At 41.6% G+C, this 24534-nt stretch overlaps 1 protein-coding gene across 10 annotated transcripts in view; it reads left to right on the top strand.

Moving 5' to 3' along the window:
* The window catches only part of rbfox3a (RNA binding fox-1 homolog 3a), a 359399-nt gene that overhangs the window by 309739 nt on the left and 25126 nt on the right, over positions 1-24534 (top strand). For 7 of the 10 annotated variants that reach the window (XM_058621175.1, XM_058621176.1, XM_058621169.1 and 4 more), the window contains 5 exons: positions 727-969; positions 7133-7279; positions 19503-19556; positions 22726-22818; positions 24168-24228. In XM_058621175.1, coding sequence (XP_058477158.1) covers positions 727-969; positions 7133-7279; positions 19503-19556; positions 22726-22818; positions 24168-24228 — 598 coding nt within the window. The remainder of the gene's footprint in view (positions 1-726; positions 970-7132; positions 7280-19502; positions 19557-22725; positions 22819-24167; positions 24229-24534) is intronic. The other 3 variants (XM_058621179.1, XM_058621177.1, XM_058621173.1) reach the window with 2 other exon arrangements.

The following is a 24534-nucleotide window of genomic DNA, read 5'->3' as shown; positions in this document are numbered from 1 at the left end:
TAACCATCTGCTGCAAGAAATCAGTTTTTTTTGCATTGGAAAAGTGTAAATTCTGCAATACCCTCGATTGTGCTGTGTGTTTTTTGTTTTTTTATCGTGCCAAGAGTTAGCCTTCAGTGTTTGTAAAAAAAAAAATATACTGTATTTATATATATTTATACATATTTCAAAGAACTTCAGTTTGGGGCAAGAATACCCTGCAAGAAACAATAAGACCATAAAAATAAATTAGGAAAAGAGAGCCCACTCTCTTCAAGTTTCTGCACTCCGTTGTAAAACTGACAGTTGTGTGAAAAAGATGCCAAAGACAGACTGAGAGAAGTCGTAACTTAGACCACTGATGAGAACCAAGTGTCACATGCTATTACATGCACTTCATAATACAGAACATAATTCTGCTTTGGATTATGTCAGAACTTTGTTGGCGATTAGAGAGCCCGAAATGGAGAAGTTTGAAAACAGTGTTTCAGTCTGGACCGGCAGAAACAAACACCTTAATGACTCAGTTAGCCAGATCCACTATCTGATTGTTTTTTTTGCCCCTGACTCGACTAATGGGTATAAAGGAAAACCACTTACTTTCACTTTCACTTTGTGAATGGTCTCAAAACAGAAATCCTTGTTCTTGCAATTTAGCGATGCTGTTTCTCGTTAGTAGCAAGCAAGCAATTCTCCTCACACCTCCTGTTTTTAAATCGTTCTGCTTTTGTGAATTTGTCCACGCAGGGTAACCAAGAGGCCCCAGCTCCTCCTGAAGCCATGGCCCAGCCCTTCCCACCAGCCCAGTACCCTGCTCCGCCACAGAACGGGATCCCCGCTGAGTATGCCACGCCCCACACCCACCCACCGGCTGACTACACGGGACCAAGCACGGTGGCAGAGCACGCCCTGACCCTGTACACGCCGACACACACGCACAGCGAACAGCCGGGAACTGACAGCCCCACCCTCACAGCCAATACAGTAACGGTGAGTGTATGTTTTCAACCTGCTCTGAATTTGCCAGTTTATGAAATAGTATGAAGTGGAAATTCAATGAAATGTTAACACCTAAGCCTCAAAATGTCCATCTGGACTTTTTTTTGTGCTTGTTTTAACCATAAAAAGGGCCAGACTAAATGCTTTTGTCCATTTTTCCATAATAACTTTCAATATCTGGCAGTTATTAACAAATTACTGCATGTTAAACTAGTGTATTAACAATTTAAAATGAAGAAAAACAAAAAGTTTTATTGAGAAAAATACTGTAGTTGTACACGAACGGCAGATTTTGCGTGTGAAATTTACAGACGTTTTTTCCAAGTCTTTCCTCTCTGGTGACTAAGACTCTGGAACTTCTTCAGCTTTCAGAAACTGTTGGAATTTTTCCCATGGCACAAACCGTCGCATATTTACGGTAATGCAAATGTGCTCGGTGTTAAAGGGTTAATGGGCATCCATCCATATCCACTAACCTGTGCTGTATTGCTCCTTCAAGGAAATGTATGGTTTGCTCTTTCTTACTTTGGCCCACTTATGCAGAGATTTTTGTTATTTATAAAATGCTCAAATGTTTTTATTCCTAAAGGTTCCAAATAACAAGTTAAATAAAACAAAAGTGTTTTTTCTGCTTTCACAACAACAGTAAGCTAAGGAATATCTTTATAAAGTCTTTTGCTGCAAACTCGTTCCCTTAAAACAGTGTACTTGAGTTTTGTGGGGATTTATTGTGCTCCGACACACACACACACACACACACACACACACACACACACACACGCACACACACACGCACACACACGCACAGCCAAACGTTTACGCTACTGTTATTTGGTGAAAACAACATTTAGTTTTTTTGCGATGATATTTCCTGCGGCAGACTTTTCCGTCCTCAGTCAGCATTTTCCCAGATTTCCCACAGAGTGCACACACATAACCAGTGGCATTTACAGATAAAATACACTGTACATAGATTATGATTAAAAACAATGACGTGTGTGATCTATTACTGAGAGATCACTGCTGTAATTTGTGCGGGGAATGTCCGTGCTCATTTTTCCACATCAGATATGGGCAATTAAATCAAAGATTCCAACCCGCCCTTTTATCATATTTCTATTTATCATGTATATTTTAGCCATTACTCCCTGCTGTGCCATTCTGCTTTGAAGGTTTCCAGTTTTAGGGAGTAGTTATTTGAGGTTTTCCTCTCTGCACTCAGCTCAGCCCAGAGGCTTTTGTAGTTGGCGATTCGGGGAGAAGAATGCAGGGGGAACAGGGAGTGAATCCTCTTTTTGTCGACTGTCTTCCTCAAGTTTCTTTGACACCGCACTTCACACGACATGAAGCCCTAAAACTTTAAAAAAGTCCCCCCCCAAAAAAAAGTAGCCGTCTCTCAAGATGCACCTAATGAGCTTTGAAATCCAAGAGAATGCGATAAAAAAAAAAAAAAGAAAAGTCAAATGAGACTGAGATGACAAAGAATAGCGAAAGAGAAAAGAGCAGCGATCACTTGGACTTTTACTAAAAGATCAAGCAAGCGTATAAATGCATTAATGACCTGTACATATACAGTAGTCACGCACAGGGACAGCTGTGTATTACTAAAAACTAGACTCCATTTCAGCACAGAGCTGCAGACACACACACACACACAGAGTGCACACTTGTCTGCAGTTGAGGAGCCTTAAACCTGTCAGGCCCAATAAGATTGGATCATGCTGGGAAGGTATGGGGAGTGTATAGACACTGATGGCAGAGTTAGGGGGTCCAGCGCGAGAAGACATGGTACAGTCAGCATTACTGGGAGTGTTTTACAGTCACTGCGGAGAGTTTGTCACAGGCTATAATTGTTACTGTCAAGAGACATAGTTGCTGGAGGATAAAGGAAGAAGACACCGCGCACCACTTTCACTGCGGGCCTAAGACACTCATATTGTCAAAAAAAAAAGAAAAACCTGACAGAGCAATACATCAGGTTGATGCTGTGTTGGGTTTTTGACTAACAAGATGAGGTCAAAACCTAGTATATAGATGAATATGGCTTAAATTTATCATCTGACAAAAGGCGGCAGCTGTGCTGCGCTTTCAGCTCGGTTCGCTTGTAAAATGATCATGGAGACTCCCGCGGAGGGAAAGTTGGAAGCGCAGCGCAGCCCTGTCTGTGTCAGCTACCATGCGGCTAATTGAATGACAGGCAAATGGTGGAACTTGGAAACAACAGTACCCACAGCCACCAAGGGATTGTATATATATATATATATATATATATATATATATATATATATATTTATTTTATTTTTTTCCAACCTCCCTAAAGTTAGAGCTGCAGACCGGTATTTTTCTACTTTACCACCGTATTTGAAAGACATGGGACGAGATTGGGGAAACATTAAAACTTCACGCTGTACTGCTGGTGATTACGGTTTAAATGTGATCAATTTAATTCCGTACAAATCTCTTTTTCCCTTACATATTTATAACGCCGTGTCCGTCCCTTGTTGCTCCTAAAATGTTGAAACGTCACATAGAGATAGTTTAACTGCTGTTGGTGGATGCATGGTAGATGAAATATGGTGTTTTGATAACAGGTGATTGTGTATGAGAGCCATTAAAAGCCTCGTCTGTGTTTAGAAATGGTGTCTGGTGCATGGATTTGAATACCTCGACACCTTTCATTGTCATTGCTGTGTTCAGCTTCCACACAGACTGAGGATATTTCAGGCTTTTCTGCTTCAGTTTCGTCCACCGGCTGAATGGATGTGTGAAGCTAAATCACTGAGATAATCCTGTGCTAAACCAGCAACTTTAACCTTAAAACAGTTTGGTCTGCTTACATAAGGCCCACTTTCTTCCTCCCTCCCTCCCCCCTCTCTCTATCTTTCTCCCTCCCTGTGTCTTAGTCTGATTCCTGGTGAGAGAAGGCTCTGTAGTCCTCTATGTCTCCGGCAATAGCTGGTAGCATCAGATTTCTCATCTGATAGCTTGTGTTATAGGCCTGAGGAGGCAGACCGCAGCTGCACTGCTGAGCTCAGCAAGTAACACACACACACACACACACACACACACATATATACAGCATACGCGCATACGCACATGCTCCCTCATCTGGGAGATCTCACTGGCTGTGTAATCAGGTGGTTTAGTTTAGGGCAGTTTGGGGCGATCCGGGCTGTGTGTGTTTGTGTGTACGTGTGTGTGTGTGAGTGTGTGTACATGCACACTGTGTAACGGTTCCCTGCTGACAGAGAGGAAGCATATCGTGCTCGTGTACAATGTCGTTTCGTGCAATTATTTCCTCTTCCTGCCTGGCTGTTCACATGGAAGGAAGGAAGGATCGAAGGAACGGACAACGGATCGTATGAACGAAGGAAGGAAGGATCGGAGGGAAGAACGAAGGAAGGATCGAAGGGAAGAACGAAGGATCGAAGGAACGAACGCACCGAGGATCGAATGAACGAACAAATGAAGAAAGGGAGGATCAAATGAACAAACAAACGAACAAACAAATGAAGGATCGAAAGAACCAAGGATCCAACGAACAAAGGAAGGAACAAACAAATGATCCAAGGAATGAACGATAGACAGAAAAGAGAAAGAAAGACTTCCTCTGTGTGTAAATGTAGAGTACAGTCTCTTTTGTCTCGGAACACAAGACCAATTTGGATGAAAGAATGAAAATAATTGGCCATAATCCTTTAGTTTTGTTGGAGAGACAGACGCAGAGTCTGTTAACCTTGCAGGATGTTGTTGTTTTTGTTGTTGTTGTCTTATTATGAACACAAAAACTGTGCTACATGGAGTTGTAGAGGTGCTTTGGTGTCTGCGGAGACAGATTGTGAAATTTGAAAGATACAGCTCTAGATCTGTCAAAGCAGAGTGTGTGTGTGTGTGTGTGTGTGTGTGTGATGTGAGATTAGGGAAACTTGCTTTTCTTCTTTTTCCTCTTCCTTTAATCAGCACTTAGCTCGCATGCATCTCTAAACTTATCTTTCTTTTGTGTTCTCTCTCTCTCTCCCTCCCTCCCTCTCTCTCTCATTAATGCTGCTACCTCCAGCACTTCTCTCTCATTGATCAGGGAGGTTTAGCTGACATCATCGTTCCATTGCCATCTTTTTTTATTCTTTCTCTCTCTCTGTCTCTCTCTCTGTCTTCTTTCTCCCTCCTCCACCCCATGATGGTTTGATTCATTATGTTCATCAACTCATTCTGCTTCTTTTTTCTCCTTTTCTTCTTTCTTTTTTTTTTTTTTGCTTCCCACTGCAGACGGCACAGACAGCACAGCTTGAAACATTTACGACTGCACAGAAAAGCTCTGGTTTTAAGAGGTCGATAAAATAATTCACACAAACGAGTCAAGGTCCAGCGGTTCAACAATTATTCTCTCAGTTATTTATTTATTTAAGTTACAAACAAAAATCTAAACAGGGGGAGAGAGGCAGAGGTTTGGTGTTCCTGTTATAAGTGGAACAATTTCACTTTTGTGAATTATGTCACAGTCAAAAATCACCAAGATCTGATGCGTCACGCTGTTGTCACATGATTGACCAACTGAATAATAATGGCATCAATTGTGTACAGGTTTTCTATTATTATGTGTTGGCGTCACACAGAGATAAAACTAGTAACTGGCTCTAAAGTTGAGGATGAACTGTGTATTTGTTTTGACTTGATCACGTCATGAAACCATGGAAAATGACTGAAATAACAAAAACTAAAATTCAGAATAACACACAGTCGTTACAATCAATCACCAAGTTCAGTGCTCGGGCTGATCAGTCACTTGCACACTGTGCCAAGTCTGTTTTTATCATCATCATCATTATTATTATTATTATAAATATTATATAAGTCATAGCTTTTCTCAGAAGTGTGTTCTTCCATATGGAATGCTCTGATACATGAGGAAAAAAAAACAATGACCTTAGTTTTTGGATGATAAACACGAGCAGGTGAGTTAATTAATGGTAAATCTATTTTATTTATTTGCTCTTCTGTCATGTCTGACTTAAACTAGCCTCAAGTTGTTCCATCGAGGCTGATTCGAGATTGACTTGCAGCGACGAACGTGGCAGCAAACAGTGCCGGTCCAAGCCTTTATGGGGCCGTAAGCAGACTTCTATTTGGGCCCCCTTACTACCACATCGGAGTCGCCTGTGCTTGATTATTATCCATACATATAGTTACTCTTGTTTTATTTAACATTAGAGAGCAGTAAAATCACAAAAGCTTTGGCTTTTAAAACTTTGAAAGCAAATGTGCACTAAATATGCAGTTATTACTACAAAATAAAGCCAAATAACTTTAGATAAACACTATTTACAAAGTCACAAAGTCAAAGAGGGTCATCTACGACACTAACTTTCTATCTTTCAAAAAAAATGATGAATGAAATGCGAGTTTAAAGCAGGTGGCCGTTTTCTTTGGGAGGGGATGCAGCGTGGTTTAATGCAAGCATTGTACTTCCTGTGTACAGTTTGGCAACATCTGTAATAAATCTCGCCAACGTGGATTTATAGTGTACATCCCGGGAAATATTGCAGTGGGAAAGCTCATAATTTAAACTGTTGGACTGTAACCAAACACAATTAATTGACTTGTATGTTCTCCAGTGTCGCTGATTCTGACCATTCCAAGTCATCACAGGTCGTTCAGGGACAGGGAGCGCATTAATAGTACAACTTTCAAATTAAGGCTGAGAATATTCTGTCTATAATGTTCTATGTTTTATTAAAAAGCTGCCTTAAAGTGTGCTTCACCACTAAAGTGTTGTAATTATATGTACGTTTTATTAACTTTTGGAACATGCAGTGATCATTGCAGACGGAGGAGCTACATAAAGTCGTTTTAATCCCAATAAAGACGCAAGAAAAACTTTGTATGCTCGATAAATCTGTTGTGATGCTGTAAAAAAACAACAACTGATGCCTCTTTACAAGGCTCTTGAAGTCTTTTTTTTTTTTTTTTCAATAGATGAAATACAGGGAATATTATTTTAGTGCCATATGCAGAGTGAAAGTCGAATTTAAATCACACTTCACCATTTTAAGTTTCATTTCTTTTAAGATTGTCGTGTTTTATATGCAACACGAGTCTAAGACTTCTCACCTGCGTTCTGTTATAGTTTCCATAACTGTGTGTGTTTTACCCGCAGCAGGCGGAGGAGGCCGTACAGACGGAGGGCTCCCAGCAGCTCCACCTGCAGGCCAACGACTCATCTGGGAAGCAGCAGCCCAAGAGGTTACACGTCTCCAACATCCCCTTCCGTTTCCGAGATCCTGACCTGCGGCAAATGTTTGGGGTGAGATGACAACACACTTGTATGTGTCAGTGATGAGCTGAGCTTTATTGGAGACAGCTCAGATCTGAGGAGAACATGAACAAGGAGACGTCTTCTGTCAGTCTGCCTGTGAATCCCAGAGTTATGGTTTATATAAGGTTTAGGAGGAAAGGGGGAGAGGGGGAGGGACGTCAGGTCAGGATGTCTGGCGCCTTCCTCCGCTGATACCTGGAGTCGACCTTGGGGAGGACTGTGTAGTTGTGTTATCGCTCCTCCTGCAAACATATAACCAGGAACATTAATGATGGGGTGCCAGGGTTACACAGAGGCCTTTGTGATTTGCCAGTTTCAGCTGGTCTATACTGAGGTTTGCGCTTAGGAAAGAATTATAAGCTTTTGCTGCTCACAATACAACACGAATAAGGAATTCAGGGGAGCGGTAAAAGTTTTATCCAGGAGTTAATGAATTGCATCGCGCGTACACGGAAACATTTATAAATAAGCACACAACAACTTAACAAGGCAGTAATTTATTCAGCGGCCCCTCAGCCAAAGTTCTCCAGCGACACCCAGGCGCAATAACAGTCCCAGTGAAAACCAGGCTTTTAACTATGAAAGGCGATTATATCGTCTTTAACTGCACATCATTCTGTCTTTGCTCGTAAACACGCGGCTGTTGTCGGGGTGCCTTTCTTTTACACGCGAGACAACGTCTTCTGTCCACTGTGGTGTCAACATGATTAAGATTGCCAGAATGAGTATAACTCATGCACTCAGTCATGGTCGGATTTTACTCTGTTAACTTAGCAAAGACCATTAGTGTCGTTTTTTTGAGGGAATAAATGAATGGCTCGGTCGTAGCGCGCTGTTTAATGGTCACGTGTGTCTTTACGACAACTCAGCCAATTCGTGGTCAAGGAGCGTAACTATTAGATTTCCTACAATTACATTTTATAAAACGTTCTTAAGTATTAAATTAGGTTTTATATACTCGAGCCTCGTGTACGCCAGTGGTCGGCGTTTCGATTAACTTTTAAAGGACGTTTAAAGGAAAGGTTTGAAGGGAATATGTCTAAATCATGTAAAATTCAGTTATTGGAAATGAGTTTTAACATTTAATTCACTTTGTCCGTTTATTAGGGGGAAATGATTGGTCATGGTCGGGGTAAATGGGAAGTGAGACGCTTCATGTTCATACTTTGAAAAACCAGATCCTGCTACTGTATGTTTTTTTGGTTTCGGTTAAGTACAAAGTTCACGCATCTGTACTATACTTTGTTATTTACATTTCTATCAACATTCACTTTTACTCCACTACATTTCCTCTAACTTATCTTTGTTACTCGTTACTACCCAATCAAATCAGAAGAAGAAGAGTACAGTAAATGTCATATACTTTAAGTGTTTTACTTAAGTAACATTATAAAAAGTGACTTTAACTTCTAAGTAAATTTGGTAAAGTATCCCTTTTAGGTACTTTTTACAAGACAGTGACACTAAGTAAAGAAGGGAGAATTGACTTTTTTGAACAACTAGGGGAGGGGGGGAGTAATTAGTGGAGAGAGAAGTTTAAATTGATGGTTGTTGTATTACTGTCAGTGTCAGGCGTAATTGAATTGTATGTGGATTGCCATTTAATACACATTAGGCGTTTGTATACATTTAAAAGTGGATTTTACACCTGACTCATAATAGCTGGTCCCGAAGTAATCGACTGGTCACAGTTAAGAGATCAATAAAAAACTAGGGCTGTCGACATGAACGCATTAATCACGATTAACTAAGCGCCAAAGTGAACAGGATTCTTTCTTTTGTGATTACATGTAGTGAGAGGAGGGTAGTGGTTGTGTTACCTGAGCCTTAATGCACGTCTTTAGATTTAAATAAATTGAACCTTTTTGGTCAAGTTCATAAAGTTATTGTCAATTCAGACTTTGTGATGAAAATCACACAATTAAATGAAATTCTGTGAGCAATCATGATGAAGAATAAAAACCCCTTGGTTCACATTCACAGCTGGATGTCTAAATATGCTGTAATGCAGCAACACTGAGGGGAAAGTTATTTTGCAATTGAGAGTTTTCCCTTCACCTTATATTGTACATGCAAATAAGTTGGTTCATTTGTTGGTGATTTTAGAGATTTCATTTCATGCACCCAGTGTCTCAGGGGAATCAGAGTATAATCACAGGTGATTCTCGATGATCTGGACTCATAAACAACAGTTGCATTTCCAAAAGCACTGAGAAGTAATCTTTGTGGTGGTGTCTGCAAATAAAAACAGAACAACACTTAGCAAATGAACATCATTTAAAAAAATATAACAGTTATTGCAACATGCTCTGCTGTGCAAAGTAATAAATAATTCATATTATTCTATAGCACGTACCCTACAGCCCACAGTAACACAGCACTAGTTTACACACAAAGTCTTCTAACACACACACACAGCATTAGGACAGTTTAAGGGTTTTTCCATTTGCAGGAGGAGCCAGGGATCAAACCACTGACCGGCAGATGACCCGTTCTACCTCCTGTTTCACAGCCGGCCCACGCAGAGATAAAAAAATAGCAATTATATAATTTACATAACATCTTGTCTTGCATAGTCCGACTTATCTCTACACTGCGAGATAGGACTGCAGCCATTATCATTCTGTTATTGGAGACTTGAGTGGTGCTACACTCAGGATGCAGGGGAGAAAGAACCCCAATGTGAGGTGCTTTGTGTCTGTGTGAGTGTGGCCAATGGTGGGCTTGTATTAGTGGCAACCTCGTGTTTTCAGGTCATAATACTTTGCTTATTTTGCAAAAAGCACAGTGGCAGATCGGTGCATGATGCCACTACAAACAAAATAATGAACCCTTTAACACCTCAGCCTCAAAATGTTTATTTTTTGCTTATTTTAACCATAAAAGGACCAGAAAATGTCTTGTGAGTAAGTGCTTTTGCCCATTTTTCTGCAACAACTGGCTTTGTTTGTGTATTTACGGTAATGCAAAGTGCACTTGTCACTTGTGCGTTGTCTGCGACACGCTCGGTGTTTAAAGGTTCACTTGCTCACTTGACATGCTCTTGCTTTTACTTCAGTTGTGTTGTCATTATAGTAGTTGGACACCAGTTGAACATCGCATTTGCACATAATTATAGACCCCAGAAAAGTTTAGATGGAGTCACTGTTCTTTTACAGTTGACATGGGACAGACAAATGTTCTCTTCATGCCTGAAAGAAGAAGGAAAAGAGAAGAGACAGTGACAACCAGTTCCAGAAGTGCTCCAAATACACACATGAAAAATTACTGTCTCTCTCTCTGTGTGTGTGTGTGCATGTGTCTGCTCAAGTGTTTACTAATGATGCACTACCGGCGAACACGCACAAACGCACAGACACACGAGTGAGTATAGATTTACTAACACAAATTTGGCACTTGCATTTAATATAATAGAGGGCTGCAGATTTACTCCACTCTGACACCACCACCACCCGCGTTCTCCATTCCTCTAATCGAGTGGAACATCTGTTCCTGCAGGCACTCTGTACCAGGAGGAGGGGAGCGAGCCGGCCTGCTTTCCCCTGGCCTCGCGGCTCCCGATTTGGGGGGGAAATGGGAGGGGAATTGAAGGGTTAGTGGAGACAAGTGTTCAGATTCCACAGGGGTCACAGGGAAAAGACACAGGGTCTGACCGCTTTTTTTGGACTTAAATTATGAGTGTATTTGCTTGCATGTTCTATAAAGGAAATAAAGTCAAGGAATAATATAGAATGATCATAATTTGGGACTAAAGGTATCAGTAAAAGCAGCTTCCTCCTAATTTGCACTCATGTTAATACTAATACTAATACTGTAGTCATATATGGTTAAGGAAATGATATGTTTCTTTGCATATTTAACACATAATTGTTCATGTAAGGTACCATTACAGTCACATGAATGACAACAAGAGGATGGTAACAACAATACACAACAATTTAAACACATTCTCTCCAACAGGCCCCACCTGTACACCTATTATCCAGTAAACCTGTAAATTAGCATAATAGTTATATTATCTGGTGACAGTTTTCCAGTATCTTCTCTGCTTCAACTTGAGATGATGAGAACTATTGTCCACCAGCTTTGCTAGCAGGTATAATACACAGGTGACAATTATGCACCAGTGTGCCCGCTCCATGCTCGCCGTGTTCTTCTGTTAACGGTCACTTCAGAGAAGCAGTGCAGCACTTTTTTGATATATTGTGTTTGGTGGCCAGGTTGAAGGAAGGAAGAAACCGGCTGTCAGGTCTCTGACACACACACGACCACTTGTGTGAAACACTGCTTTCTCTTCTCCTGCCTGTTAATGGTCCAGCTTCAGGGATTAATAGTTGTGGGCAGGCCAGCGCCACTGCAGTTGAGATTCCATCTGGACTCTGCCGTCGCCACAATCAGCTCCAGTGGCATTTTCCTCCGTTGACTCAAAATGGGACTTGAGAGCAACTGGCTCAATTTCCCCCCAATACGTTTCTGCGAGAGCACCACCACAATGCAAACAAAGGCAATAGCGGGGGCATTATAGCAAATGGAATTCTGTGTCATTTCAGCAAAAGCTGTAATAGAAAAGCAATATGAGAGCATTAAACAAAGCCATATAGAGAAGTTCAATCAAAGGTGATGCAGCCACAAGCTGGAGGTCTGTCTGTGAATTACACAATAATACACAGTAATACTCCCTCACACACCTCTGGAAACCAAGCTCAGGCCACAGAATTAAATCCAGATTGTCGGGGTACAGCGGCAACAGACACACAAGGCAGGAAAAAGTGCGACGTCGGAAAGGAATAAAACTGGGTTCATTACCCAAGCTTATTTGAGTTTAATTCATAATTAGAAAAACACATTTGGAAGGAAATTACCAGGCCAGGGAAGAGGGTTTTAATGGTAGAATGATAATTGGCATTCACAGCACCACTTCACTGATTCAATTCTCCCATTCGCTAGATATGGCTGAAATCTGTAATCTCGTTCTCCACCTCAAATAATTTCCTGAGACTGAAAGCTCATACTCGTTTACCAACACATCCAGCGTTATATGCATTTGTACACTCCCCAAACAGTATGGAGGCAATTCCAGTCTGCACACATGACATTGTTTGTCTGATGTTTTTTTCATAAATGTCTTTGCTGTAATGTCTGATGCATGGAACCAAAAGGTCTGTCTTTCAGTGGATTTAAACTATAGAGCATATATTTATTTTTAAGTCTTCCGGTTACCTAGGATACGTCAATAAAAGTACCACTATTTTGATACATTTTACAAATAAAAGTACTGGTCTAAAAGTGTACTGCAGTTAAGTAAAAAAGTAGCTGGTTTAAAATGTTACATAGTTACTTTTTTAACAAGGTTGGGGTTCTTTCTTGTGTCGTGCAGAAAGGACAAGGGGACACAAATCTCACATGAATTGTTTTTTAATTAAAGGCAAACCTTTACAAATGAAAGTGCTGACAAAATAAAATATGTAAACACATAATGTATCAGTCAAAATGGGTCAAGGGTCACAAATGCTTTAACTTTCTCACTCAGGGACCTTAATTAGTGGCAATTCACCCTCCTTGTCATTCACCTGTCCTCATCATTCACCTGTCCTCATCATTCACCTGTCATCATCATTCATTCACCTGTCATCATTCACCTGTCTTCATCATTCACCTGTCTTCATCATTCACCTGTCCTCATCATTCACTGCCAAAGTTTTCAGTGCTTGAATTTATGTATTTTTTAAATTGAGGCCAACATTGTTTTACTCTGTAACACATGTGATTTAAAACATAACATCCAAAAAAAACATGCCTAAGTAAAAGTAAAATTACACATTTTAAAAATGACTTTAAACATACAAATGCACAAAAAACCTATTTAATTACAGGGGATGACTACTGGTTTCAAAAACAAGTCTATTTGAATGTAACTTTAAGTCAATGGGAAAATTAGCTTCTACTTCTCACTTGATTTGTTGCTGAACATTTTCCTGTGGCGTTAATGGTCTCAGTCACCACCGTAGGGTTTTCTCTTACACTGTAAACTTCTTTACACTCCTGAACTTGCGGGTTAAATACGTCAACGTGGCGCCGGCCAAATTGCAATTCTCGAAGGCTTCAATGCGCTTCAGTTTAGATTCTCGCGGTTGATGTCGCGACCGTTGCCACTTGATCCAAACCCACTCCCAGGTGCCTGTGCATTTAGCCCCACACAGAGTGAAACTTCATAAGCTGATATGCAGCACCGCTGCAGTCCCATGAGCCTCAGCTGTGTTTAATTAATAAGCAAGCACTTAGCGAGCCTGCCACAGCAGGGTCCTTACGGTCACGTTCCCTATGGTAGGGGTCCAGATGAGTCATTAGACACTAAGCACACATACATGTGCACCGGGTGTGTGACGCATACGCATGTATGGTATACAACGGTGTGTGCGTGTTCACGTGTGCGTGTTTGAGGTGAGCACCAGGGGTTGGATTTTGTGCTAATGGAGTTTTAATGACACCTACTCCTGCCTAATCACCTCTTCTGGAGGCTTCCAGCATTCCAGGTAGCCCTATGTGTTCCCGGCAAGGGAATTCTTTTTAATGTCTCCTGTTCATGGCTACACTCTCATTTGCCTCCCCAATTATTCCATAAGGCTCCACTCTAACCAGCTCTGCCTCTGAGGAGACAAGGTGTAATTATAATCTAAAAACCTGCTAATTTACACCTACATATCAGTGCAGAGTTGGAGCCATTTTGCACTGAGTGGGTAGTTAGAAAACCTGAGCTTTGCCATAGCTGTGTCCCCGCAGTGCTGCGAGCGTGTTTGCATTGATTAAGATAATTATAATGTTTAGAATAGAGAGGCACAGCGATATAATTTATCGCTTGTTTACCGCGAATGTATGCGAGAGAGTGGTCATTTTTGCAGTGTCATCACTTCTGACATAATTGTAACTAGGGTGCCCTGACCGCGGGAGCTTTATGGCGCTATAGCACAAGCGCATAATCATCGTCTGATAGTCTGAGGTTTATTACAGCAGCGTTTCAACCTGCTCAATCGGTACAATGTGTAGAAAAACAATGCACCATTTATCTGTGCGGGAACAATGATATCTATGAAAGCTCACTGAGGCTGATAAACACTTCTCAGCCCCTGTTGAAAACAGTACTAATTTGGACTAATGGAAACAATCGTCTAAGACACCCCATTGGACACCAAACACTGAAATAGAGATAGATGGAGGAGGGAAGAGAGCAGGGAGAAAAACAGCGATGATTGGAAGGGAACGCGCCGCCAGGATCTTTGTTGTTGCGATTTCAATTTCAAACCAACACAGAGCTCCACACGATAATCTCCTCCAGCAGTCCAGCATTCTTCAGGGCTCACCTGCGATGACCCTAACTAACTATTCCACATTCATTACATTCATGTAGAATCTTCTCCTGTAAATGCTGTAATGTTGAAGTGCTGATTCCGGCGTAATGAAAAACATAAATTCAGATAATCAGGCGATTGTATACTTTTTTTATTTGATCTTTAATTTCTGCCCAATGGAAATAATTCTGCTTGAATTGTACACGCTGGACTTTCAAGTAATAAACTTATAATTAAATGTTACTTTACTGTTTATCCTTAATTTGCTGGGCGTTTTTTTTTTTTGTAGAGGATGACCTCAGTGCGCTCACAGCATTAGAAGACAAAAACAAACACACACCTCCTTGTTTCTTGTTCATCAGCTCATTGACATTGATCAAGACTATTGGATTTGTGTTAACCAGGGCTCTTTGTGTGCGTGTGTGTGTGTGTTTTTTGTGTGTGTTGCTCTGTGCTTTACCATCAGCCTGGCTGACAGGGTAATTAGTTCTAATGAAATAACACAGTTATTGTGGACAACAATTAAAGGTAGCTTTCATCCCGCTCATTAGCCTTCGTGGAGAAGCACTTTTCAGCACATAGTTTCTTAATGATCAGATGTGAAGGGCACTCACACACACACATACACACAAAAACATGTGCACGTACAGTATGACGAAAAGACGTTCAATATAAAGTGTTTTACAATGTTTTTATTAGCATTTCTCCACAGTTCTTGCATTTGTAGTCCAATTGTTGTCATTTATGTTCCAGTTTTAAAGCAAAAACAGGCGATAAAGCACAGCACATATTGAGTGTGACTGACAGCCTGGTTGCAGGTGACGTCTGTGAACTAACAATTGCAAAAGTGTCAAAAATGGTGCCAGTCAAATCATGAATCTTCAAGACAGGAGTTCACGTTCCTATGGTTGACATCAGCACCTGTCGCCACTTATCAAGTACACACGAGGTACATACAAAGTACACACACACACAAATGCAGGCTTCCAGTGGACACAGGAGTAGCAGAGAAAAAGTAGAGGTGTATGAGCTAAACAGCTTGTTCAGCATGCTGTGGACTCGTCTGGGAGAGAGAGACCCAGACGGAGACAGACAAAGAGAGACAGAGAGAGAGAGAGAGAGAGAGACAGAGCAAAGAAACAAGCCATTAAATCAAATCAAGAATTGACTCATGAATCAAATGTTCTGTCCAATACTCTTGTGTTTTAATTCAAGCATTTTGTCTTTTAAAATAACACAATAACACGATTTGCTATGTTATATAGCATTTTATACAAATGTGTATAAATTGTTTAATTTTTCAAGATTTCAGAAAGGAAAACTTAAAAAAAAAAAAAAAAAAGACAAAACAACAATATAGTGCTTTAGTTGACACACAGTAACAGATTTAGTAGTCTGATAGTAGAGGACACTCTATCCGGACCAAGTATCTCCCTCGTCCAGCCTCTTATTCTATCATTTAACCCGCTGTATGTGCCACTTAGTAGTTTCCAACTGTGTAACTGTGTTACACGAGTTTGCTTCCTCCTTCGAGTGGGAGATTAAAGTAAACTGTTCTTTTTCTGTCAAAACCAGATGTTTCATAGGCTTTGACAGAGGTGCTATTCACCCTGTTGTAAGTTGAGGTACCATCAGCATAATCTTGGAGACCTGCATTGTGTCTCCGTTTTCCTTCCTTTTCATGGCACTTTGTCTCTGATCAAAGTATCCAAATAATCAGCTCACCATACAAATATGTTGTGGGATGTTCTATCACGTTGATTTTGTACATAAACACAAATCATGTACACGGCGTGACGTGTGTTTTGCGGGTGGACCTTTATCTTCAGGGCTAATGTTGATGATGTGATCTTGCCGCTGCACCGCTGCCTGCTCCATGTTTATTTATTTATTGAAATGAACTACTTGATTCAAGGTCTAGTTGTGGGACCACAAGGCTGAGCATTACCATACTGTTCTGCAAGGTTGGTTCACACAGCCACGAGTTCATTTCGGCTCTACCTGCAGCACAGGTTCCTTCATCTTGTAGTCTGACCTCAATCTGTGGATTTCATCAAGATTAATCAGAATCTGTTTTTTCAAAATATTGCATTATTTATGTCGGTCTCTGTAAATAATGCTTAAGATGATATCAGTATGTACTGTATGTTTAAATATACATACATATGATATAACGTGGTGCGTGTTTGCATGGATGCAATTTACAGCAGAGAAAAAGCCTCTTTTGCAAAAAAAGAAAGGACACTAGGACAATGTATTGTGCACTCAAGACACTTAGGTTTAGCTGTTCGGGAAGAGTGCAGTTTAAAAGTTTTGGTGACCTTTACTTCTTACCTTGGTGCAGTGATGATGATTACCCCAAAGCCGGAGTGGACAGAACAAGGACTTAATTTTCTTAAAATCAGCCTTTTGGAAAGTTTGGAAGTGAGCCCATGTGAGAATACAGCAAGAAAATATCTTGCAGTAAGCGAGTGGATGAGTGTCCTCATAGCTGACTGTTTGGGACTGTCTCCATTATCTGTACATCCCAAAACATACCCTAACAAACCTGCATCTTAATGCTTTTTAACTCCTCATGTATGACAGCCACACAGGTACCAGCATCAAATGAGCTCTTTGAAACCAAGAAGAGGAAGCGAGTGAGAGCAGAGTCAAGGATTAAACGGTTGAAAGCTGAAAAGGGAAGAATGTTCACGCAGGAGTTGCAGTAGGCTCTTAGAGTTAGTGAGGAGTTACCAGATGACTGGGAAAGTGCAGTTAAAGCGGTCGCAGCCAAGAAGGTGTTTTGTGTGTGTCCTCTGGACTTAGAAAAAAGACATGGAAACTTCGTAGTGAAATGAGGAAGTACAGGAGAGTATAGAAAGTAAGAGGATGACAGAAGAAGAAAAAATGGGACAGCCAGGGAGACGAGGAAAGTAGGAAGGAGCACAAGGCATGCGGCAAAGAGAGAAGGCTTGTAGTGAGTTGTATAATACACCAGGGAAGGACTGAAGGACTTGTGTTGGTTGCTAGACAGAGAGACAGAACTGGAAAGGATGTGCAGCAGATTATTAGTGATTGAGGACAGAGATGGAAATAAATGTGTGGAGAAGATGGAAGGAGTACTTTGAGGGGCTAATGAATGAGGAAAGTGGGAGATGGAGGGGAGATGGTGCCTCAGGAAGCACAAAGGATCAGTACGGAGGAAGTGAGGGCATCTATGAGGAGGATGGAAAGGCCGTTGGTCCAGATGACGTACCTGTGGAGGTATGGGGATGTCAAGGAGAGAAATAAGTTGACCTTTTGGGTGAGAAAATGGTATTTACAGAGGTTTTAGTGTGATCAGCTACACCATGAAGATGTGGGGAAAGAGTTGTTGAAGTTTGGTCAAGGAAAGACGTGAAGATCAAGAAAGAGTACCACAGATGTGACGTTTGCTTTGAGAGTGCTGATGGAGAACTTTGTCTTTGTGGATTGAGAGAAAGCTTATGGTCGGGGGCCAAGAGAGAGGAACTGTGGTGTTGTACGAGTAAGTCGGGAGTGTCAGAAATATGGAAGGGTGGTGCAGGACATATATGAGGACAGTGAGACGGTGAGGATTTGTGCAGATGGAGTGACAGAGTTGGAGTGACAGAAGAGGAATGAAGGTTAGTAGGAGTAAGACAGTGTACCTCTGTGTGAATGACAGTGGCAATGACATGAGTAGACGTAGCAAAGTGGATTAATACCTGGGGTCAAACATCCAAAGCAATGGACAGTTCACAGGAGAGGTGAAGAAGAGAGTGCAAGCCGGGTGGAGTGGGTGGAGTCGAGTGTCAGGGGTGATGTGTGACAGACGGATGGCAGCAAAACGCGTTAGTGAGACCTGCTGTGATGTATGACTCGGAGACAGTGGCACCGGCTAAAAGACAGGAGGCAGAGCTGGGAGAGACCAGGACGGACAGGATTGGAAATGAGCACATTCAAAGGGACAGCTCAGGTTGAACAGTTTGGAAATAAATTGAGAGAGAAAAGGTTGAGATTTGCAGCGACTATATTGGACAAAGGATGTTGCAAAATGGAGCTGCCGGACAGGAGGAAAAGAGGAAGAGAATGGATGTTGTAAAGGAGGACAGTTGGTGTAACAGAAGAGGACACAAGGGAGAGGACAAGATGGAGGCAGAGGAAGAAAAATGTATCACAGACTATCTCTTAGCGCTCTCTCTTTCTGACCCTTACCTCACACACCCCATTTCCTGTTCTAAATGAGAGGTCTTTTGCCTCCACGAGAAATATCCCATGTTGCTCTCTCTCTCTCTCTCTCTCTCTCTCTCTCTCTCTCTCTCTCTCTCTCTCTCTCCTTCTTCCTTTTTTCTTTTTTTTTGAAGAGGGAGAGGATTAGCAAGATGATGGGCATCATTAAGATCAGCGGTGCATGCTGAGGCATCGCACCGCTATAGCGTCTGCATCCACCATCGTAATGTTCATTAACACTGCGTAGCCCCGGTGCCCAGTACACGCACGCACACACACGCACACACACACACGCACGCACATCTTTATTACCACAACAGAGCAAACACAGCATTAAACAGCATTAAGCGTAAATGGATATTTTATTAATCTCATTGTAGGGTGAAGAGGAGTTTGTTAATTTGGAGCATTGACTGCGTGACCTTTTTAGCAGTGAGGGGGAGGGTGTTTCCATTGTCAAGCTGTGTATTGCTTTTTAAGGCCAGGATTACTGAAGGTTTTTTTTTTTTATTATTGTTATTATTCCAGAGTAGGAGATAACAGTCCAGGTACCATGTTCTAATTATTGCCTTCCTCTCTCTGCCCCCCCCCCCCCCCCCCCCCCCTCCTCCCCCCAATCCCCTGCCCTCATTTTCCCTCCCTGTCCTCTGCAGCAATTTGGCAAGATTTTAGACGTGGAGATTATTTTTAACGAGCGAGGCTCCAAGGTAAGTGTACCATAACCATATATTCATGAACACTCGCTCAAACACACATTTTCGAGCTGACTGTATTTGTCCTCGGGCCTTCAATTCCCTTGTAGTGCTCCACTCCCCTCACTGTCTTCACAGCTCCCTTCCCCTCTGTCTAATAGTAATTATGGACCTATCAGTGACACTTGCCTCCAGGCAGCTTTTACACCTGACCGAACTGTCATATATTGTGACATACAGTGAATCGCTCCCACTTATCTTAACGCTGACATTGGGATTCACACAATCTGCAAACACACACACACACACACTGTCGTGCCTGGTTATGGTGCTAAAAAGTAAGCATTTACAATATGCTTATGTGCTCTACCCAATTTAAATTTAAGTTTTAAATTTCAAGAGGATCTGAAAAACACAGAATGGCGTAATTTTGCATGAAACATGCACATGTTAACATTTACTGTTCTGCAGCCAATTAATGTTGTTGTTTGTGGTTACAATTTTAACTCCCTGGTAGTAAAGTTTCTATTTAAAATTGGAGGTTGCAGGGTTTTTTTTTGCAGGTTTTTATGTATGTAATCACTTGTCTCTTTATCAGCTAACACATTTCTGAAGGTTAATTAATGTTTAATACATCACTAAATCTTTGTCGTATAGATTTGCAAAAAAAATAAAGAAAGAAAATCAGTAAATTATAGGTTTGTTTTCTTGTGGAAGAGCAGACAGCACGTGTGCCCCCTTCAGACTACATGAACAGGATGTTTAGGATTGAACAGTTCTGCTCAGACGGTTTTTACTGTCTGGTAATCTCTGGTGGTATTGGGCAAAAAAAAAAAACACCTCCTCAGTAAAAAGGCTCCAGTACTGCAGGCAAGTAAGGAGATTGTTTTGTGCTTATTTCAAAGAGCCGGATAAATGACTGCGTCTTCACGTGTTTCTGACAAATAGCCAAATGAAATCCATAATCTAAATAAAGTAGATAATAAACGTGACGCTTCCACTGCTCCACACCGGTGTCACATGTGTTTTACACACGATGTGACGAGGACTACAGACTAACTCGGCACCTATAGGACGCGCAGAGCAACATATTAAAACGTGCTCCGCGCCCACTTTTATCAGAACAAATGAGGAAATATGTTTTGGAGGGATGTTGTTCACCCACACACTTGAATGAACAACCTTGTTCATGTAAGTGTGTGCACTGGAGCCGCTCTGGAGGCTTAGTCTACATAACAACAGCTTGCAAAGACACTTTGGTGACAGTGTTTCATTTTGATTTATCACCATCTATATATGCTAATAATTCTCATCTTAATGGCTTACAGTAGGTAAGCGGGACAGACACCGGGACGTAGCAGCAAAGCGGGTTTGTGGCTACGTCGGGAGAGACATAAATCATCGCGGCTGTGAGCGTTGTAGGACGGCCCGGCTTTTGATGAAGCATGATCTGGGGGAACGCGGCGAAAACCCAATCACACGTGATCACCGCAGACATGTGAAGACACATTCTAATGCCAGGTGTAGACTCATGATAATGGCAGTAAATGAATAAGGCCCATGTACCTTATAAGCTTGACTCCCGTTGGTTGAAACGCGGGAAGAACACCGTATACACAGCGAGTTTAAAACTTTATTCATCCCTGATTCCAAAACTTCTTGCAGTCTGGAGAATGGAATAAAAAAAAAAAATGTAATATAAAAGTATTTTTTACATGTTAGTTGTACCGCTAATGAAAAAAATGCATGTTTTTTTATATAAGTGCTCAAAATATGCAACATTAGAAGTCAACTAATAAAGATTTTTCTGTACGGCCGACGCTGATCTTCAAAATGATTGCATTTGTTGCCAGTTTTCTGGCAAAAGGGTTAAACGCTCTACCTCTATACGAAATCCATTAAAACCAACATAACTGACATTATGTAAATAGGCTCTAAGTGGCTCTGGTACGTTCATAAAGTGAGAATTCTTGCTTTAAGTTCAACTATAATGCAACCCTTTAGCCAGACAGCGATCACTAATAGCCAGCTCTTACTCTCTGCCTACTTTAAGCTCACTGACGTAGATAGGTCAGGCTGTGTCGTCGAGGGTTTGGAGGCATGTTTTACCCTCGTGTGGGCTCCGTGAGTGAGCTGCGTCTCCAGGCCTGCGATGCAGACAGGGGTGTCATGAGCGAGCTGCGTCCTGGGGCCACAGAGAGTCACGGCCGACCGATCCCGCCGAGATTGTAATCGTATGACACTTATGTGCTCCCCCCTCCCCCCCCCTCGCTCACCAGCAGAGAAACTGTACGTCATACAGCAGATACATATACACCCAAACATATGCGCCTCCTAAACGCGTTTGCGTGTGCGTGCAGAGGCTTACATTTCAGCCACTAATGCAGTTTACTGCGCGTCCAGTTGTTTGTGAAAGTGCATGTGCAGCAGAGTCTGCAGCCAGGAAGAGCACACACATACAAACTGGGATCATCTGATATGTTTCATGCACACTATACATGTACAGTATACGTCTCGTTTTATTTTTGACTTTGACATGGGTGGAGGATTAGCAGTAAGTCAGCACTTAAAGGGCTGTTTCACCCTTTTTTTTTTCAAATGAAGAATAAACGTGAAGCACTGACGATGCTGCTGCGTTTGTTTAATTCACATTCTATTGCAGAGTTGGATTCAATTGGAATAAAAGATGTCAGAAACACAGTGACGAGTCACTTTGTGGTCGACTTTTTCAATCCCAACTCTCTCTGCTGTTGTGGGAATGAGACGTGCATCTCAGATCCACCGGTCCGAAGATCAAGAAACACATTTATCTAAAACAATGAAAACATGGGTGAAGCGGTTCTTTAATGTGGCCTCTATACAGAACTGTATGTGTTTGATGTGTTTGTATAATGAATGATCTTGTCTGTGGTTCTGACGCCTTGTTTGCCAGCTCTCCTGAGTGTATAACTCCAGCTCTCTGTTTCTCATGTTTGTCTAACAGCCTGATGTTCTCTCTGGCCTCTGCTACTAGAGCTAGACCTCCTTTCCTGACCTGCAGCGCTCTCATCTGTGCTTTCTTCTTCTCTCTTCCTCTCCCACTTCCCCCTCCGCCCCCCCGTTTCCTTCCATTATTTAATTTCTGGAACCTCCTTCCCTTTTTTTCGTGGCTTGATTTTCAACCCCCACCTCCTGGCCACTGCAGGGCTTTGGGTTTGTAACATTTGAAACAAGTGCAGATGCCGATCGTGCACGGGAGAAACTAAACGGTACAATCGTAGAAGGACGGAAAATAGAGGTGCCTTCCTTTTCCTGTCTCTCCCCCCCTCCTCCTCCTCCTCCTCCTCTCTGTGACTCCTGCCTGACGTTCTCTGCAGTGCTCCCCCCCCCTTCCCCTCTCCCTCTCTCTCTTCCTACACCCATTCCTTCTCTCCCACCTGCCTGCTGCACCTTGAACACTGCATGCCGAACCCTGATCCGTAAGTGTGTGTGACAAAGAGGAAAAAAAAGACAGATCTATTCAGTGAGTGTGTTGCAGTGACGTCTGCTTTGGTTTTGATGGGTTTTGTCACACGTTTGTGTTTTGTCTCTGTGTTGCGGTGCAGTGGGTTTCGATTTGAGCGAATCGTCCCTTAATTAGAAATATCAATCAGGGAAGAGAACGCGTTGCCCCTCAAATCAAAGAGGCGAATGTCATATTTTGATGTCATCATCCATTTTTGAGTGTCTTATCCTCCTCCCCCTTTTGAATTTTTAATAATTAACTCACACTTTCTCAGTGAGTGTGGATAGTGTGGACTTAAATAGAACCATTAAAAGACTCAATGAGGGTTTTTGTCACTGTATGAATAGATTTGTTTTGTGGAAAACCAATGAAAAGCCGACATATTGACATTTTATAGAGGGGGCAAATTTGCTTAACATTAAAAAAATCTTTCCCTCATTATGTCGTCTTCTCAGAAACATTTGCTGTGGCCAAATGAGTGGAATATTAACGTGATTTTGTTCAAGTGGGACGTGTGTGAAAATGCAGCCATCACATTTCCAGTAGGTTGTGTCACAGTAGAAATCACATTTTGAAATAAAAAATACCATTTCAAATTTCTTAATCTTAATCGAATCATGATTTTCATTGATTTTAATGAAGACTGTCCTCCCACACAAAATAACACTCATTGTTACTTTTTATCTATGTTGTTGGGAAGATGGTTGTTTTACAAAAAATTATGTGAGGTGTCATAACCTCGTTTATTTTTTATGACGACGTAATCCCCTCTGAAAACTTAATATCCACTCGTTTTTGTGCATTATAATACTGCCCCATTATTAATAATAGTAATATTTAACAGTTTATTATATGATACATTGCTAAAGGTTGTATCTGCGTGTGGTTGTTTGAGTTGGAGGACTTGGTTTCTTCTGTTTCTGTTTTTTCGTGCCTCACGTTTGATTTGCTGCATGCAGCCTCAGTTGCAGAAATAAATAAACCCCCAGCATGGCATGGAGAATGTTTAAGATATGGCTCCCCTCAGACTTTGCAGTTTCTGCTTGTGTGTGTGTGTGTGTGTGTGTGTGTGTGTGCACGTGCCTGCATGTGTGTGTATGTGTGTGTGCGCCTCACATTAATCTCTGTCTGTCTGCTGACAGGTCAACAATGCCACAGCCAGAGTAATGACCAACAAAAAGGTGGCGAACCCTTACACAAACGGTGAGACTTTCCACATTTACTTTCATCTCTTTAAATATCTTTGTAATTGCTGCTTTCCTTTCATTTATCTCACAGATATTGATCCGTGTCCTCGTGTTTTCTGCTTTTCCTGTACTGTACCCCGCGACTGTTAATGTACTCGAGAGCGAGAGCTCGTGACGTGGAATAGAGCAGGGATTACGCAGACCTGCACTTTGACTCTGACTTGAATGTTCAGACCAGAAAAAATAAAGATGAGGATTCGGACGTATAAGTCAAATATTGCTTTATTAACGCTGCTGTATCTCTAAGTTAACGCTGTGAGCG

This window comes from Solea solea, chromosome 21, assembly GCF_958295425.1.
Source record: "Solea solea chromosome 21, fSolSol10.1, whole genome shotgun sequence".
Lineage (NCBI taxonomy): Eukaryota > Metazoa > Chordata > Actinopteri > Pleuronectiformes > Soleidae > Solea > Solea solea.
Note: the sequence above shows the minus strand (reverse complement) of the source record. Positions and strands in the feature narration are given on the sequence as shown.